We start from the raw sequence: 17,457 nt of genomic DNA on the forward strand, positions 1-17,457 counted from the left end.
TAATTAAATATATATACATACATTCAAATAAATATAACAATAGTTAAATATTAATTATTGTTATACCAACTTTGAACATTTTTTATTCAAATTATTACCTGTATTCTTTAATATTTTCACAACTTTAATAGAAAGTTTTGAACAAGATTTTATTTTAATAAATAGAGGATAAATTTTAGATGTTAATGTCATGAGAAACCTATTTAGACCCCAAAAAATCCATATTGATTATTTGAGAATTCTTTGGGTAAATATAAATATTCGCAGACTTAAAATATAGAAAGTAGTAAGTAGAAGTAAAGGGAGAAGTAAGGTGAGTAAAGTAAGTAAGTAGTAAGTATACCATTTTCGATAACGTCGAAGTAGTGTGCGGTCTTAGTGCGCGGAAGACGGGCATGTTTGCAGTCCTGTAGTGGGCGCATGGCCCAGGCCCCTGCGCATAGTTCTTGCAGCGGTAGGGCGTAAAGACCCGCGCCGCCAGCTCCGCCGGTAGTCGAGCCACCGCCGGCGATAACACGCGCCCCCACGCGGAACAAACCTACACGTTCAGTCACACGAACTGCACGAACGCAGCCTTCCCATCGGAGTACCAACCTCGTTGTACCACTTTCTGAAATATAATCATGTGTGTATTCATTATAATCATGTTAGTCGAAAGAGGCCTTCTGCAAGGCCTAGGCCACTCCCAAATATCGCCACGATAACTGGTCATGCACAGCCCGTATCCAGCTACTTGAAATTTATCATGATAAAATTAGATCTAAAATAAAAAAGTATTTTTTTTTCGTAAAGTATAGACATTTTATTTTATAATTAGGCAACTAGACGAAGATATATGTACATGATAGAAATGGAATTTTGGTAGATACGTCTTTCAAAAATGTACTAGTCTCGTATAAATTATAGACGAAAAAGTCTTACAGGAGTAAATATTTTTTATTTAGTTCATATTTATCGTACATAGCTCATCTCTTGTCAATTTCTGTATAGTATTACCTCTGCAAATAACAAATAAAAAGCTTCAATTATCATCAAGTAATAAATATAAGTAAGTAATAAATATATAACGTAATGATAATAAAGTAAGAAAAAGCGTTTTCATTAATTGGTATTACATATTAAAATTAATTATTGTTAATATTCGTTTCTCCAGACTATTGTATTGCCAAAAGTTGTTAGCGTGTCGTATTTCAAATGAGTTTCAGAGTGACCGCTTTATGCAGGGTGATTGGAAATATGTGTTCAAGTGTAAAAGTTTTCTAGCTTTTTGGTAACAAATGATGTATATATTAACCCCACCCCATATATTCACCCAAAGCTTTTACTGTAAAATGTAGTATAGTCCATATTTCAGGCCATAAACGCCCACTGTAAGACAAATACCTCTTAAAGAGGTCTATGGGGGACATCCTAGAATCGCCACGTTTGACAGAGGAGTTCGCAATCGCAGTATGATGTTATGGTAGGCAGAGAACGCTACTGCCCATCCTCTGGAAACTTGTTTTTGAGGATTTGCACAAAGTCTGAATTGTATATAAGTATGTATATCAGGAATCGAACCCGCGACCTTAGTCCTATACCGTTAGGCTACCACTGCACAACGTACAAGTTCAAATATGATATCTGGTTTCTGCATTAGTGCACTTTTTGTGGAATTTAAGCCAGATCGAAGAGGTCAAGGTGCTGCAAGCAGTTCGCCAGCCTAGTTATTTGATTCTTCGAATGTGTTTAATATTTAAGTCTTATACGATTCTAGATAGACTTCTACATGCAACTTTATATACTTAAAGAGTACCTTCTAAAATGTAGGTATTAGAGGTGGTAGATAACAGAAGTCTGCCCTCGGAAAGCTGTTCAGCGCATACCGGCGACGCGGGCAGGGGCGCCGCCCGCCATACCCGCCCTTCCCAAGGAGCCCGTCGGGACCCGCCTGAACCTGAAGAACGTAACAGAAACTTATAAAGATTAAAGTATTATGCAAAATTTTTTTTTATAAAAAACGACGGTTCATTTTTAAAGGAAGTTTAACACTTAATTCATAAGTGTATAACGTTACACATGGTATCTTTGGTAGGAAAAATAATGCAGCGGATTGACAAGTTGAACATGGGGCTGCCCACCGCCACTTCAACTCGCGAAGAACATATGGCCGCAGAGGCCTTAAGGTTCTGGAATGGAGACCGCGGACCGCCAAGCGCATAAGACGTCCTCCAACAAGACGGCGACCCTGTTAAAGTCGTCGGAAGACACTTGATGAAGGCCACTTCCCATCGGTCCTATATATAATCTATAGAAGCTTATGTGGAGGTATATGTACTATGTACGAAATGATGGTATTGATGATGTTATTATTATTTATTTTGCCATTTCTATCATAAACCATGAAGGTAAATATAAGTCACTGTTCTAATATCATTTTAGTATGTAAGATGTTTGCAACGACGAAAGTTTCGCGCAAATGCTACGCCGAACGTACATATTTATACATAGTATTTGATGCTGTCATAAAACTCTGACCTGAATTTTATAGTCTTAATAAATTAGTAAGTTATATTCACACTACAGAGACACAATCAATTTAAAATATTAAGATATACTTTTCCTTACGACGCTTACCTCTATGGCAATTAGTTATAATAATTAAGTATAATTACAATTTATATAACAATAGAACTAAAAGGTGGATATAATACCAGTTGAGACGAGACTGGTGGGAGCATCTCCTCGTAACACGGCGTCCAGTTTGAGCGCCTGACCCACGTGGAGAAAACGCTCTGTTCGCGCCGCCCCAGCACCTCCAGCGCCAGCGCCGCCTGACCACACGTCTGATAGCGCGCGTCGGGACAGCATCGGCTTAGAACATTTTAAATAATTCTTCATTATTTTTTTTATTTTATCAAACATAAAACGTTCAACGTACCTTAATTTAGAACCTATCGAGCACTGATTAAACAGAGGTTTTAACTTCTGTGACAACTTTTCTTCTTATTACAGAATTCTTCTCTGCTCTGAATTCTTCCTCTTTTCGTTAGTAAGATTAAACGATTCGACTGATACATTATTTGATGTTACACAACCGAGGCTTTCTACTGCTACCTGATATACTTTCCGACTTTTCCAACAGTAACAGGTATTCTATTCTACATGATAATTGTTAAATCGCACTTCGCGACCGACGCCACATTCGAGCGAAGAACAATAATTTTGTTTATCATGCGGCTTAGCTTCAAGAGCTTCGAATAACGCCTAAAGTATTCTACTCCTTAAGTTCAAGAGGATACCACGTTAATAAGCGTTGCCATATTGTGCCATTCATACGCCGTGCGACTGTGGAAATCCTTTATGGTATTATTCCCACAGGTGAATAGATAGCCATGAAATTTTGTCAAAACAAGCATTCTGTATGGAATAGCTATACAATTTACATTATACAACAGTGTTTCATTTCAGATACCATAAAAAAAAACTCGCTACTCCTAAAGTTTTCTATTTCCAAAATTTCAGTACAAGCTGCACAGGTTCGTATCGTCTGTTTCATAAGAATTATTACGTTACAGCAAAGCGCAGTTAAGAACTTATGTATATAACGAAATAAAATATAAATATAATTTTCTAGAACAATTTATACTTTTTGATCGAATGACGAAATATCAATTGAAAAATAATTGAGGATTTAAAAGTAGATGGTGGACGGACGACCTTGTTAATGTCAGAAGACATTTCATGCTGGCCGCTTTTAACCGGTTCTATTGGAAATTTGTTGAGGTTGCATATGTCTAGCAGTGGATGTCCTTTGGCTCAAATGATAATGATAATGTGGATAAAACGTTAGATGGCGTTTCTATCATCATATTTGATCTGTTTTTTTTTTAACTTGTTCACTATAAGTCCATTAAAAGTTATATTTCATGTGTAATAAATATATATAAAATCCATTCAAGTCATACGCCGGCTGTAATTTATGTCCTCGACAAATGACAGATGTCCATTCACCTTGTGAGAAATTCGAACAACCATGAAAGTAGGTCACGTGACAAAGTGCTTGTCAGCTGAACATCACATGTGCATAATTAGGACGTTCCGTGAATAAATGAGAACAACTGCATTTCTGTTTAAATTTTACACGAATAACAAATTGTTTTTCGAGATTTATTGCCTATGTAAATAGCTCCTTTATGGTGAAGTCGTAAAACGTTTGCATGTACAGAATATTTGGTTAAAGGTGGAAAAGCTTTAAAAGACAGAGGTGTTCATTTGCTATCATATGTGGTATATATACCTTACTCAAAAATAAATAATTTCATAAATAAATATTGACGTAATGTAAATCAAGGAAAAGAGTTTTTAAAATTCGAATCGAATTATGTTTACCATCTATTTCTGTAGACGTTATACTATCAGAAATTATATGCCTGTCGTATCCCAAGAGAAAAAAAAAATGTACCATATCTAAGAGTGATTACTTTGTACAGGATAATTATCGCTAAGCTTTAAAGCGTTTTGCTGACAAATAAGGTGAAAATTCACTACTTTTGTACCTATAATCAATCATTATTTATTTTAAACAGATTATTCAGGTTAAAAATTTAAAACTTATACCATTTTTAAAAACTTCTTTAATAATTTAAAAAAAAAATTCATGATGCGTAAATGTAAAAAAATAGGTCACTTACGACTTTATGGTCAGAGCAATGTTCGGCGTAGATATCCCTAATGAGTGTGTCCAAAGTTCGCTGACGTTTTAGTGCAAACGTCGGAGTTTGGAAGGCCGCTTTTTCACCATTCATCAACTTAACCTGTGTAATACATATAAACTGTTACTTTTCTTTAAAAGCTGTACTATTAAATATCATAGATATAGTTGCTATTCATATGTCAATCTTGATATATACTTGATTACAATTTATATCAAGTTACAAATAAGTATATTGAGGTGTATATACAAAATATAGCTACATTGTAGGGGAGAGGCAAGAATGGGTAGCAAGATTGGTATATATACGTAGTACATGATTTTTCTTTGGTGAACAAAAGAAAACCACGAAAAGGCCTCGCCATCGTACCTGGCTCAGTATCACTCATTTTCAATTAATATTGCTCTGGCTTAACAACAATCATGAAAAACAAACAAATTTTGTTTAAAGAAATTAGCAGTGAAACTAAACGAAACTTGTGAAAATAAAAATGTACGCGCAACAGACGACTATTCTTTGTCCGTAACAGTGTCAGATTAGTGGGCGAAAGATAATAACTATTGCTGATGTGAATTTTCAGCTATACTATCGGTCTACATTATTTTGTCACATAACATTTTACGTTGATTTTTATGAAGGTTTGTCAATTTAAGTTGTTTATAATATTCACTGAAAAAAACAAATTTGTTTCGTTTATGTATAACACAAATTCAAATTCGCTCGCTCCTACTGTTTCCCAAGGAACAGTACGTTTGAGTATAATAGATTAGTCAATGAGAAATTTACTTACTAATAAAAACTCTCTAAACAGTTGAGGATCACTAAATACCGGCGGACATGGTAACGACGGACCAAACGGAGGAACAGTGTCATCGCTGTAGACACTGAGTCGGTAACCTTCGCCTTCCACTTCCGACACTACAGCGAATATATCTTAAATATTTGTTAAAGGAATGTTATTTTCATTATTATATTATATACCTTTTTTATTTAGTATTATAAACAGATCGGATTCTTTGATACCTATTCATCTAAATTTAATATGTTCATTTATTTTGGAAAGAATTTTTTAAAAACTATATTGCCAATGAGTGAGTAAGATGATCAACTGTATTTGCTTTTGCATCTAACACGATTTATTTAATATTAACTTATTGAAATCATCTTTTAGCATGATGTCTTTTAAATAATTTATGATATTTTGCCTATCATTTGTTTATGATTTTACATAGAAAAAGATGTATATGGGATGAATAAAAGGTCAGGCGAATGTGAAACAAACGCTCGTTGATTGCACACAACTTGTTTAGTGATCACGTATTCCAGTTTGTTCCTTCGGGTTGCGGTTTCATTCTTTGTTTATTTTTTTAGCTGTATCTAATACTAGCTAACCAAATTGTAAAAGGATACGAGTGAAATGACTCTTAACATATTGAGGATTGAAAGTGTTGTGAGCAGAGTCCTCGGTGAATATAATGTTGACAATGTCGTTGCCAATGTGGCGTTTCCTCTCCAGCTGTAAAAGGAAAATTGTCTACATTCATAACTCGAACTACAAATTATTATATTTTGTTTAATACATATCTGTTATTTGCGCTATAAATTTTACAAGTGATTAATTTGCCTTTTTGTAGATTTTTGTAAGAATATTCAGATCAAACAACGAATAAGTGGTTTACTTTTTTAAATTACATTTTTACGCTGAAACAGTCATGTCCACTTTGCTTTCTATATATTTCTAAGAAACAGTTCTAAGAAAAATTTTAAAAATCTGATTTAAAATCATATTTAGCAAGTGCAAAATGTATGTAACACATAAGAGAACCGTAATATAGCGTTGAAAAAATATTAAAATTGGCACTTTATTACGGAATGTATTCTTTTAACGAAACGATGTAACTTTTGAAAATTGTATTTCTTTACTTAAATCTGTGATGAGCATTACCATTATATTATTATACGCAATTCTTACGAGACATATTTCATTATATTTCCAGTACATGAATCACATATTCGTAGTATGCAATTAAATACGAATTACCTGTTGCTTGTTGTCTTTCGAAAAAGGCAACATTGTTGAAATGTGGAACATTATTTCATGACCCTGATGCATAGTGTAGATCGAGTGACTGCCTGTCATGTCACCTAAAAATAAATTTTATTTTATAATATAATTTAAATAAAGATTACTACTCAAACAAGTACATAAATATTATACGAACAGCGGTAGGCGAACGGTAGAGGACAGAAATTTGCGATCGTTGGTCGCGGGTTCGATTTTACGGTTTACAATGTTATAAAATTAACATTTTGCGCATTAATTACATAGCATAGCTACAGCTCACAAATCAAATTTTCAGAGGATGTGAAGCATCGTCTTCTGTGTACCATAATACCACACTGAGATCGCTAACCGGCCAGTCATGCGTGGAGATTATGGTATATCCTCCAGCAGATATGTTTGGGGAAAGCCTATGCCTTGCAGTGTGTGTCTATAGGCTAATAATAGCAGAGACGAAACAAATAGGGAAGAGGTAAAGTTAAAAAGCAAGGGTCAAGACCTACCTGGATGATGACGCATTGTAAACGCACTTTGTCCTACCAGGGAGACATAATAACCCAAGCCAAGTCAAATAATACAATAAACAAGACTTTTTCTATATTTATAAATTTAAATAACAATTATTTTTAATCAACTTGTATGGTATTCTTGTAGTTTATGTTAGTAAATCTGGTTAAAATATTTGTATTCTATAAAATGAATATCGTCATTATGTATATGCACTCCGAGGTCCAAACCATGTCGATACCACAACAACCGAAGCAATACATAGATCCTAAGAGACGTCATTGCGTAACATAATTCGCACCAAACTTTCCTAAGAGGGTATATACGCAAGGAAGATATACATATAGCCGATGTACATAAAGCTTTTCCTATAATTGATTTAAATTGTACAACATTTAGTTTTAAGCGTTTGAATAAAACTGTTCCCGTTTTACCTTTAACGTCGAGACCTCCTCGGAAACGATTCCAGCCTCTTAATCGAATTTTGTCTCCCAGTAGCGAGATGAATCGTTCCCATTTTTCGTTGCCTTTCTCTGAAATATGCGTAGCCTTTTTACGTGTTACCTTTCATAAAAGCATTTAAGTGCATGGAGCATTTGCGAAAAATTTTACCGTTAGAGAGCATTTCGTCGTCGGTTTTTTGACCAGGTTTCATTAGCATAATCCCAATCTTGAAGTTCACTGAACCCTCTTGTTCTTCGAGCAGCAAAATGTCCTTTTGTAATTCCGGGCACGTAATCTTTATGAACATGAATCATTATTTTAAAAGCTGTAATTATTATAATGTTGACTGAAATATATTACAGATTTATATACAATGATCGTCATTGTTGTTACATTGTTTTGAGATAGGTCCATTAAACTTTAAGGCCCAAAATCATATTTTATTCAAAATTTAACTTTCTGGTTACAATCAAAATGTAACCATTTTTTGCGAATATTCCGTATACGTACATGGAGTTAATAGCTATTTCCCGCCCGCTTCGAGAAACTTGACTATTTTTTGTGAGTGTACTTTAAAAAAATCATTATTTTTTTTATAATATCCAATTTGTTTCGTTAGGGTGTTTTGTGTACAACATATTTTTCCCGTTTACTGAGCGCAGGTAGTTGGGAGAGAGATCTACGTATACGTATCACGACAGCGTTTAATTATTATTTTAAAAAAATCTTGTAGGTAAATATAGCTAAAGTTTATATGTATAAACAACATAATTTAAAACTTTTACTCAATTATACATTAATTGCTGCATTATTTTATTTCAAGTCGCTGTCAAGCGCTATAGACCAGCTGACCCCTATTCGGTGAAAGGAATATTTCTACTAAATTTCAAATCTCTAATCCTCATCATATTGGAGATATTGTGTGGTTCAGGGTGGTAATCTCATATTTAAATAGATAATTAATGCATGATAGTTATTTTTAGTTCCATTGGTATATGTTAGATTGCTATGTCAACAATTCATATAAAATATGCAGTACACTGGTGTTCTATTAAATGCATGAATGCAAATGTTAATTGCGTGAAACGTGTCGAATGGAAGGAATGAAAGCTCGTCAGGTACACTGCTATTATTCTTTAGGCGACAACAACCTCATACTATTAACACATTATTAATTTATATCACATTATATTATCACTACAACATGTATTTGAGTACTTCTCGAATACATATACGTTACATACGAATACATATACGTTAAAGCTATATTGTTATTGCTATAGTAATATCGAAGTTACAATTTTTTAAGATGTGATAGAAGCAAATATTAAACTATTCCGTTATGCAAATAGAAATGGCATTGTATCGAAGTTTCTTTCCTTGTTTGTTATTAATCATTGACTTATTTCTATTTTGGGATTAAAACGTTTTTATTTATTCCTTACTTCTCGTGGAACTTTGTCGAGTCTCTCCATCGCTGTGAATTGTGCTAAAATTTGTTTTACGGTCGGTCTTGTGGGAGTTTGCCCGCCACCACCGCTCCATGCACTAGCTGGTAGGTATATTTTATGAGCACCCTGGAGTGAAATATTTTTAATTAGTATTTTTTCCTAATAATTCTACTGGTATTTAGCTTTATTAATATAAAACAAGATAAACAGGTACCATAACTGTACCTAGTTCAGCCGCCAAGCAATAAAACAAAAGAATTACTGTACTCGGTTTGAAATGGTGTGGTTTATATTTTCGCTAGAAATTTATTATAAGAGAATGTGTACTGTTGAAGATGCGCTTACATGAGAATAACATATCATTCTTCATTTGTAATACTGTATAATTATTGTGATTATCATCTTTCGTTTGAAGATGGCGGGCAGAAACTGAGTTTATCTCTGTACTAGATTTTAATTTGCAATTTGCAATATCTTATGTACCTTCGATTTCTTATAAAAGTAATTCATGGGGGAGGCTTTAGTCCAAAAGGGGATGTCTTATTGCTGAAATGATGATCATGATAAAAATAAGATTCTAACTACATACTCATCTGTTATCTATTCTGTGCGATATTAATAGATTGTATTTATTGTTCGGAAAATACTTCCCTAGTTATGATTTTTTTTTTAAATTATGTTTTCATATGCAATCACTTACAAAACCATAATCAGATTTGTTAAGCAACTGAAGATTTTAAAGGTGCAGGAGACCTACGCTTCACTGGTAATTAAAACACGTGTGTATCTTTATTGTTGTAGCACTTGGCGGTGTCAAATAATTCAGACGCGAGTGGATTAAGATGATACTCACCACGTTACCTTAAATATACACACTTCATTGTTTTAGAAATGAGGAGATGGTAGGCGCAGAAGAACTAAGGTCAACGACGTAGCCCAAATAATTGCTTGTCTGAAGTTAAGGTCCTGGGAAGTCGCTGGATGCGGGCAGCGTAAGATGTGTGACATTTTTGGTGGAGACCTGTGCTGTGCATTAGGCGTCTATTGGCTGGTCTGATGATGATATTAAGATGATGAATGTGGCGTAATTTCTCACCATTTTGTTAAATAATATCGCTCGTAGAAGTCCTGCTCCCTCTTGAACGACGCTCAGCAAATACGGTTCTCTCGATCCATCTACTCCTATGTAATTCTGGTGCACTGTAATAAAACGTGATAGTGCAACAATTGCTTTATTAAATATAAAATTAATTACTATTGTAATTTTAATTACAGACAATCTTTCTAAATATAATAAAAAGTTAAATGGACAATGAATTCTTTGAGAACTTGCAAATGGTAAAAAGAGCTGCATGGTATAGATTGCAGTTAAAGGTGAATCAAATATATTCGATGTGTCTATGACAAAAATACAATATAGACAATGTTGCTTTATATTTGCAATACGAGTAATATCCTTAAACGTATGCTGGGATATTTATCCCACTGGAGTGAAACTATGATTACATACAATAAAATTATTGTGATGTTTCATTGAGAATCATAGTGTAAAAGATACAGACGAATATGAAGGTATGTTAATGCTCACAAATTATGGAGTTTAGAAATAAACCATGAAGCTCCAGCTAGAGTAGGTCAAGCATATCGCTGACGCGTGAGACAAAAGCAGCGGATAGATTGACTAGGGTAATAAAATGTTTAAAAAATAATAAGTAAAAAATGAAAACTGTAAATATTATTATATTTATAATAGAACACAAAATAATTTTGTTCGTACATTTTGTACAGATACAATTGTCTTTATGTGCCACAGCAGAATATAGTTTCAGTTTTCAGCATCATCTTATGATGAAAATTGTCTCTGCATAAGTTGCGATGACCTTGTAGAAACACTTTACATTGTTGATCATATTTGTGAGGAAATAACATAAATAACATTTTTATCTACTATAGTATACAATCGATCCCGCCTGTAGTTGTGAATATAAACTGTTATTATCATGGATCTATTTTAAAAAAATGTATTCGTTCATATACAATACTATACATGAAAAAAAAAATATTTTTAAATAATATATACAATTTCAAAAATAACAAGCGAAAACGGTCTTTTTTTCTTTGAACGAGGAGCAACTTCAAACCACAGGTAATTGTAGGCGATTGGTTCCATTAATGGATGAATAAATGTCAATAAGAGCGAAGTCATTAACTATAATCAAAGGCCTAATGCTCGTTGTAAGAAATTCAAACGTTTCCGAAGCTTGTGCCTTGTTTGGCTGACCCATTTTGTAGAAGAACATAACTCATGACTTCAATCTACCCATTACATATGCAGAATCTGGAATAAATCTTCAGTATTGTCGAGTAGGTATATTACCTGATATACAAGACACACAACACTTTATTCTTTAAGTTTTATTAATATTCACAATCGCTAAAATGGCGTTCCTGATATCTTTAAACATCTCAAACAGACCTAAGTGACTGTACAGCTTACGGTTGTAGTAAAACTTCTAGGCGAATATTATAATCACATCGATGTAATTGTACCAATATTTCCCCTTCTTTTGCACAAATACTTAAATTTTTATTTGTCTAAATTTTTTTTGTCTCTACACCTATTGGTGTAGACAGCAAGACACACAGCAAGCGATAGTCTACATCACCATTAAATATCTCTAATTGTCACATGTCAGTCTCCCTTTAGGCGCCTAAGGGTCAGTTAGATTGAGTACATAAAAAAGTTTCAATTTCAATGGTTGTTCCCAATACGCATAATTTCCAATACAGATGCAGATACAGAGAAAACAAGTTCGAGCCTCTCTACTACAATGCACTAGAAGCATCATTAATCATTTTAACTCGATAGTCACACTGAATCAATTAAACACTTGCTTTTACATTATATTTCGTAGCGAGCTAGCAAAGTAAAAACAGCATCCAGAATCTTTGTTATGATAAAGTGTTATGTACAAGGTGATTGGTTATAGGTGTAAACGCAAAGCAGTCATGTCTAACACATTTGTTATCAAAAAGAATTAAAGCATTTACACCTATTTTTAATCATACTGTATAAAGTTTTCACTATGAAATATAATATGTCACATTTATTAAAGGCTAATAACTTTTAGCGGTATACAGTCTGCAAGGTCAGTTAGTAAATAATGATTAATTTAAATATGTAGTAATCTGAATTTTGAAAATGCTTTTTTTTAATATACTATCATTACGTTACTTATTATTCGAGAAACCATTGACTTTTAGACATGATGTACCATACATTAATTGGCAGCGAATGAGCTATACTTTCACTTCTTTAATGCTTTTAGACCTATAAATAATCATCCTGTATAACTGAGTAAACAGAAGATACTTTGGTAATGTCATATACATTTGCTGGTTAGATAATTTCGCGCAGTTTATATAGTAAATAGAATTACATTTCCCTATTTCACTTATCGTTAGTCTTCCTCGGTTGTTCGTTTTGGAATGCGGAGTACTTTGTTTTTGTCGGAAACGCCGGAGGTAGCTTGTTTACTAGAATTTGTTAAGCAAGAAAGGTTTGGTCAGCATTTATGACCGATTTATTTTTATGTCTTATCGACAAGGAAAACACGTTTTATTTTATATTGATGGTAATGAATGGTAAGTAAATCAATCTGTAAATTGTCTTTATACATCTGAAATAAAATAAATGAATATTAAACTCCGATAAACAGTTCTTTTATTCTAATAAAATTGTGTAAATTATATTTAAGTAAAGAAATTCAACACGACGGAGTCAAAATGTTTGAAAAGAAATTCGCTACAGATTCCAAAAAAAAATTAATAGCAATTTAAAACACAAGTTAATCCAATTATCATTTTTTATAAAAGTAACATTTTAATTGAGGAAAACGCTTTAGAACCTTTTCTGTTTCACTACGCCACTTTTTCATATTGTTTGTTATTTGTGTTTTTATTTAATTCAATGATTATTTTTGTGTTAAAGTCCGTCTTTATAAAAATTTAGTGATAAACATATATGCACGTACGATTGTGTATTGTTCTTTATTCTTCGTCAAATCAAAATTATACTTTTGATGACCAATCAAAATGTCCTTCGAGCTCCTATATTTTTTTTATACCAAAGATATTTTTGTATAAAACGAGTTTCATGTAACAATTTTTGGAGAAGAGTATTAAAGAGAATTAAAATATTTAAACTATATTTACCTTTAAGCTCCGGTATTAGACGCGCAACGTAACTTATTATATTGTTATGAAGAAACTCCAAGTTTTAAATAAAGTTAGCAAATATTTCTTACAAAAAATACATACAACAATTGGGTCTTACTTTTGCTAACATAGGTTGTTAACCGTCTGGCTCGATCACCAATGGATCCTTTATCTACAATAGATTTTCTCCAGTAGATAGGAAACAATAAAGAACCAAAGTGATCGACCTACTTTTTTAAATGATGTTGTTAAAAGAAAAAGGGCTGGTTACATTTATTGAGGAGAAAGTCTTTGATTGGAGGCCGCCAACTAAAAGCTGTTGATAGGGTAGGGTGCCAGGTAAACCTGCTTATATTTATGGGGAATATCCGAACCACAATAGTTATTAAATACTATAAATTTACGTTAAACTTTTTGTTGTGTAACTTATTATTAAAACAATAAATTTTACTTTGACACGAATAATATAATATATAAAAAGTGCCTACACGCTATTTATTATTGCCGATCATTATCTATATTTTGTTTGTTTAATAAGTAAGAAGTTTATGAAACGATACAGTAATTAATAGCTTAGATTATTGATTCGACGAACTTTATTATACCAGAATATTTGTGATTTATATATTCAATCATATTATAAGTATGTAGTGTCTGTTTATTTTCTCTGTAAGTTAAAATTGAGTGTTTTTATATTACCTTTGTATTTCATGATACAAGATAATAGAAAAGCCGGCACGTTTTTACTCAAGTAAAGTACAAGTTGATTGTTTTCCACGACAAGTAATTCTCTCTTTGTGATTGTCTTCATCTAGGTAATATCTGCTCGTTTAGAGGTTTATGTTTAGAAGTGGACCTAAATATTGAGATTAACTATGCTTTTGGTTAATGAAATTACGTTTTTTACTACTTGGAACGGACATTCATTTCTTCATACTAATTTATTTTATAGATCGAAGAGTTGCTCGTCTGACATAGCAATGAGCGGGGCATACTCGGGTACGCTCGTATAACCTAGTTCCGTTGAGGCAGAAAGATTCTCAAGTGTCGACCATGAGCCAGTAGACACATCGTCAGATGGCCGCCCCATTAGTCGGGCCCTCGAAAAAATCAAAGAAAGTAGCTGGATGCGGGCAGTGCAAGACCGGTCTTCGTGGCGATCTTTGCGTGAGGCCTATGCTCTTTGCCTTTATCGGCAGACATGATGATTTTTTACATTGGATTCTAAATTATAATTATTAACTTTTTTTTGGTAAAATTAGTTAAGATCTTTCTATAAATTTTTACATGTTTACGTTTTTAAAATTTATCATCGAAAGTACTTTGTTTCTAAGTTATTTATTTCGGCACTTCTTAAGTCTTTTTGGAAAATATTAAAGCCGTGTATTTTGATCGAATCACAACAAATATCGTTATACAACAAAGAAGATTTAGCCCTCCTATTCTTTCAACTTGGAAAGTCGTATAATCGTTATTACAAAACTTTTTAATATAAACGTGATTTATAACTTCGAGACTTTGATTACCTAAATAACATAAGCATATTAATCATATTATGTACTTAGAATAACTTAGACTACATAAACATATATTATATATACACATACTTTATTAGTCTTGTTTATATGTTTTTTTCTCGTTTTATATATAATAAATTTTATTTCTTGAACACTATAATCAGGAATCACACGTTGTTCAAGAATGTGAATACGACTTAAAGTATGGGGGTAAAAAGTAACAAACTCTGTCTTTTTATCCTATTTTTGAAGAACTTATTGTGTATATTTTATTATATGAATATTAGAATACTTAAATTATCAGTTTGTTCGTAAATAATTGAGAACATGTTTAAAAACATGGCATTAATATTCGTCTTTAAACTAGAAACTTTTTAAACTTTGTAGCATCAAACTCTTGACGATTGCATCAATATGACATTGAAGTAATATCAGAACAAGAAGAACAACTGTTTATATTTCCATACATATATATTATTTTCCAACTAGTTATAATATGCAAATATTCCGGTACAAATTCAAAAGTTAAATTAGAAAACCATTTTGTTTGTCGATTCTACAATGTGTCTAAGCTCTTTGACGTATTACTTCAGTTTTAGTTTTATTTTGCCTTTGATTCAGTAAAAAACAAACAAACATTAAAGGCAATGAGTTTTGGAAATAATAAAATAAACTTATGACATATATTCGTCGACATTTCATCCCTCAGACGCCATATCTATGTATCTTGGTTGTCGAGTTGGTGATCGCAGTTTAGTATTTCAGTATGCAGAAGACGTTGCTCTGCTCATCCTCAGGAAACTTGTTTGTGAGCAGTGGCAACTCTATATAATTAATGTAAATAGTGTGAATTATCCAAGATTGTATGCCGGGTATCAAACCCAAGACCTACGTTCTTCTCAGTCCTCCAACGCTGGGCTATCCCCGTTCATGTAACTTATATCACAAGGTAAAAAAGAAGTGGTTTTTCGCCTTTTTAGGTATTATATAGAGACCATTATATTCTTGTGGGGTATAAAAAAGAACCAGCGCGATAAAATCAAAGACTAATTATTTCAGAAAGATGGTATTAAATCGCAGCGGAATAAGTAGAGAATAATAATAATGTTTAAAGGACGCAACAGGACAAAAAAATAAAATAGAATCTGTTGAGAGTGGATCTTAATCATACTGTATAGTAAAAAAGAATCTTTACTAGTAACTTATAGTTTATTAATTTTTGCGAACTATTATATTAAAATAACTTAATTCGGAGTAAGAAGTTTTAATTTAACATAAAATAGAAAGTAAAAATAAATTACAAATTTGAAACGACGCTTTACAAATGGTGACAGTAAAAAGAAACGATGGGATGTCACATAAAATAACAAACGGTTTCCTTCGTAACCTAATATCTAACTATAGACACGGACGTATGTCTTTTAAGTCAATTGGGTTAAAGTGATATCACTAGCGCTTTGTCCTCCTTTTTAAAGGTTAAATTTTAACCTGACAAGGGTTAACCTTGTTTGGAATTTAATGAAAAAGAAATTGTACACTGTATTTAAATATGAATAAATTTTTTTACCTGTAACCTACATCATATGGGAGTGATCGTTCCATGTATTGAATATAATATTTATCTACGAAGTTATTTTATTATGTATTGAATACTGAGAAAATTATTATTTTATTATTTTCTACTCTAATATTAACAAATTTCTGAATTCTAATTTCTTACTTTTTACATAGATACATTTTGTTGCCTCCTTTATAAAATCAGCCTGTTCATATGAGGAATATATACACATAAGGTATTGTTCAAACAGCTATTAATTATTCATGGTATTATGGAAGGAAAGACCTGTTTCTTTAAGACGGGTGAGTGGAGTTTTTCAAGTCGGCGTTCCATTTACTTGATTGTGTTGTAATGCAAATGGTGTGCTACGTAGACACATTTATTATTATACCATTTTATGGTAGATTATCGAACGCGATGATACTATGAAAACATTATAACTACAAAGCGGTCTACTATATGCATTACATTTGTATAAAAAGCACAATTTAGGTACTTACCTGTTTAATAACTGTAAATTTTTTAACATACTACGTTACACTTATTACGTTTAGTTAAATGCAATTTTATATCTAAATTATTAAATAAATTATCCTGTTAAATAAAATATCCATGTATTAGAATAATTATGTTACGAGTCAACAATATATGTTACTAGTAATGATATACGGTACAGAAACGTGGTTTCTCACTTCTGCCGTCATCGGCAAGTTCACAGTCGCTTAACGAGTCACGGAGAGAGCTATCCTCGGGGTTTCACTATGAGATTGAATTGGAAAGGAGGAGACATTTTTCCAATTTCAATCAAGATAGATTAGCAGATTAAAAAGTTGAAGTAACAATGCCTCAAGGCATGCCACATAGAGCATAGCACAAGAGGCAACTGGGGCTTCTAACAAGGCAAGCCACTTACTGGAAATCTATGGGGGATGATCAGGGTCTGTTCTACGGCTGAAATAAAGATGATGTTAATGAACAACAACTATCACGTATGATATATCATATA

At 32.6% G+C, this 17,457-nt stretch overlaps 1 protein-coding gene across 1 annotated transcript in view; it reads right to left on the minus strand.

Moving 5' to 3' along the window:
* LOC137929738 (GTPase-activating Rap/Ran-GAP domain-like protein 3) overlaps positions 1 to 17,457 on the minus strand; it is an 84,502-nt gene that overhangs the window by 3,656 nt on the left and 63,389 nt on the right. Inside the window, exons 5-15 of the mRNA XM_068772810.1 lie at positions 10,255 to 10,358; positions 9,153 to 9,284; positions 7,876 to 8,002; positions 7,698 to 7,796; positions 6,736 to 6,839; positions 6,105 to 6,210; positions 5,485 to 5,627; positions 4,674 to 4,796; positions 2,694 to 2,853; positions 1,796 to 1,936; positions 344 to 610 (exon numbers count right to left, since the gene is read on the minus strand). Of these exons, the coding sequence (XP_068628911.1) occupies positions 344 to 610; positions 1,796 to 1,936; positions 2,694 to 2,853; positions 4,674 to 4,796; positions 5,485 to 5,627; positions 6,105 to 6,210; positions 6,736 to 6,839; positions 7,698 to 7,796; positions 7,876 to 8,002; positions 9,153 to 9,284; positions 10,255 to 10,358 (1,506 nt within the window). The remainder of the gene's footprint in view (positions 1 to 343; positions 611 to 1,795; positions 1,937 to 2,693; positions 2,854 to 4,673; positions 4,797 to 5,484; positions 5,628 to 6,104; positions 6,211 to 6,735; positions 6,840 to 7,697; positions 7,797 to 7,875; positions 8,003 to 9,152; positions 9,285 to 10,254; positions 10,359 to 17,457) is intronic.

The sequence above is a fragment of the Battus philenor genome, unplaced genomic scaffold (assembly GCF_028537555.1).
Source record: "Battus philenor isolate CCGP_79_NKW_IND1 unplaced genomic scaffold, ilBatPhil1.0.hap1 SCAF_5, whole genome shotgun sequence".
Taxonomy (NCBI): domain Eukaryota; kingdom Metazoa; phylum Arthropoda; class Insecta; order Lepidoptera; family Papilionidae; genus Battus; species Battus philenor.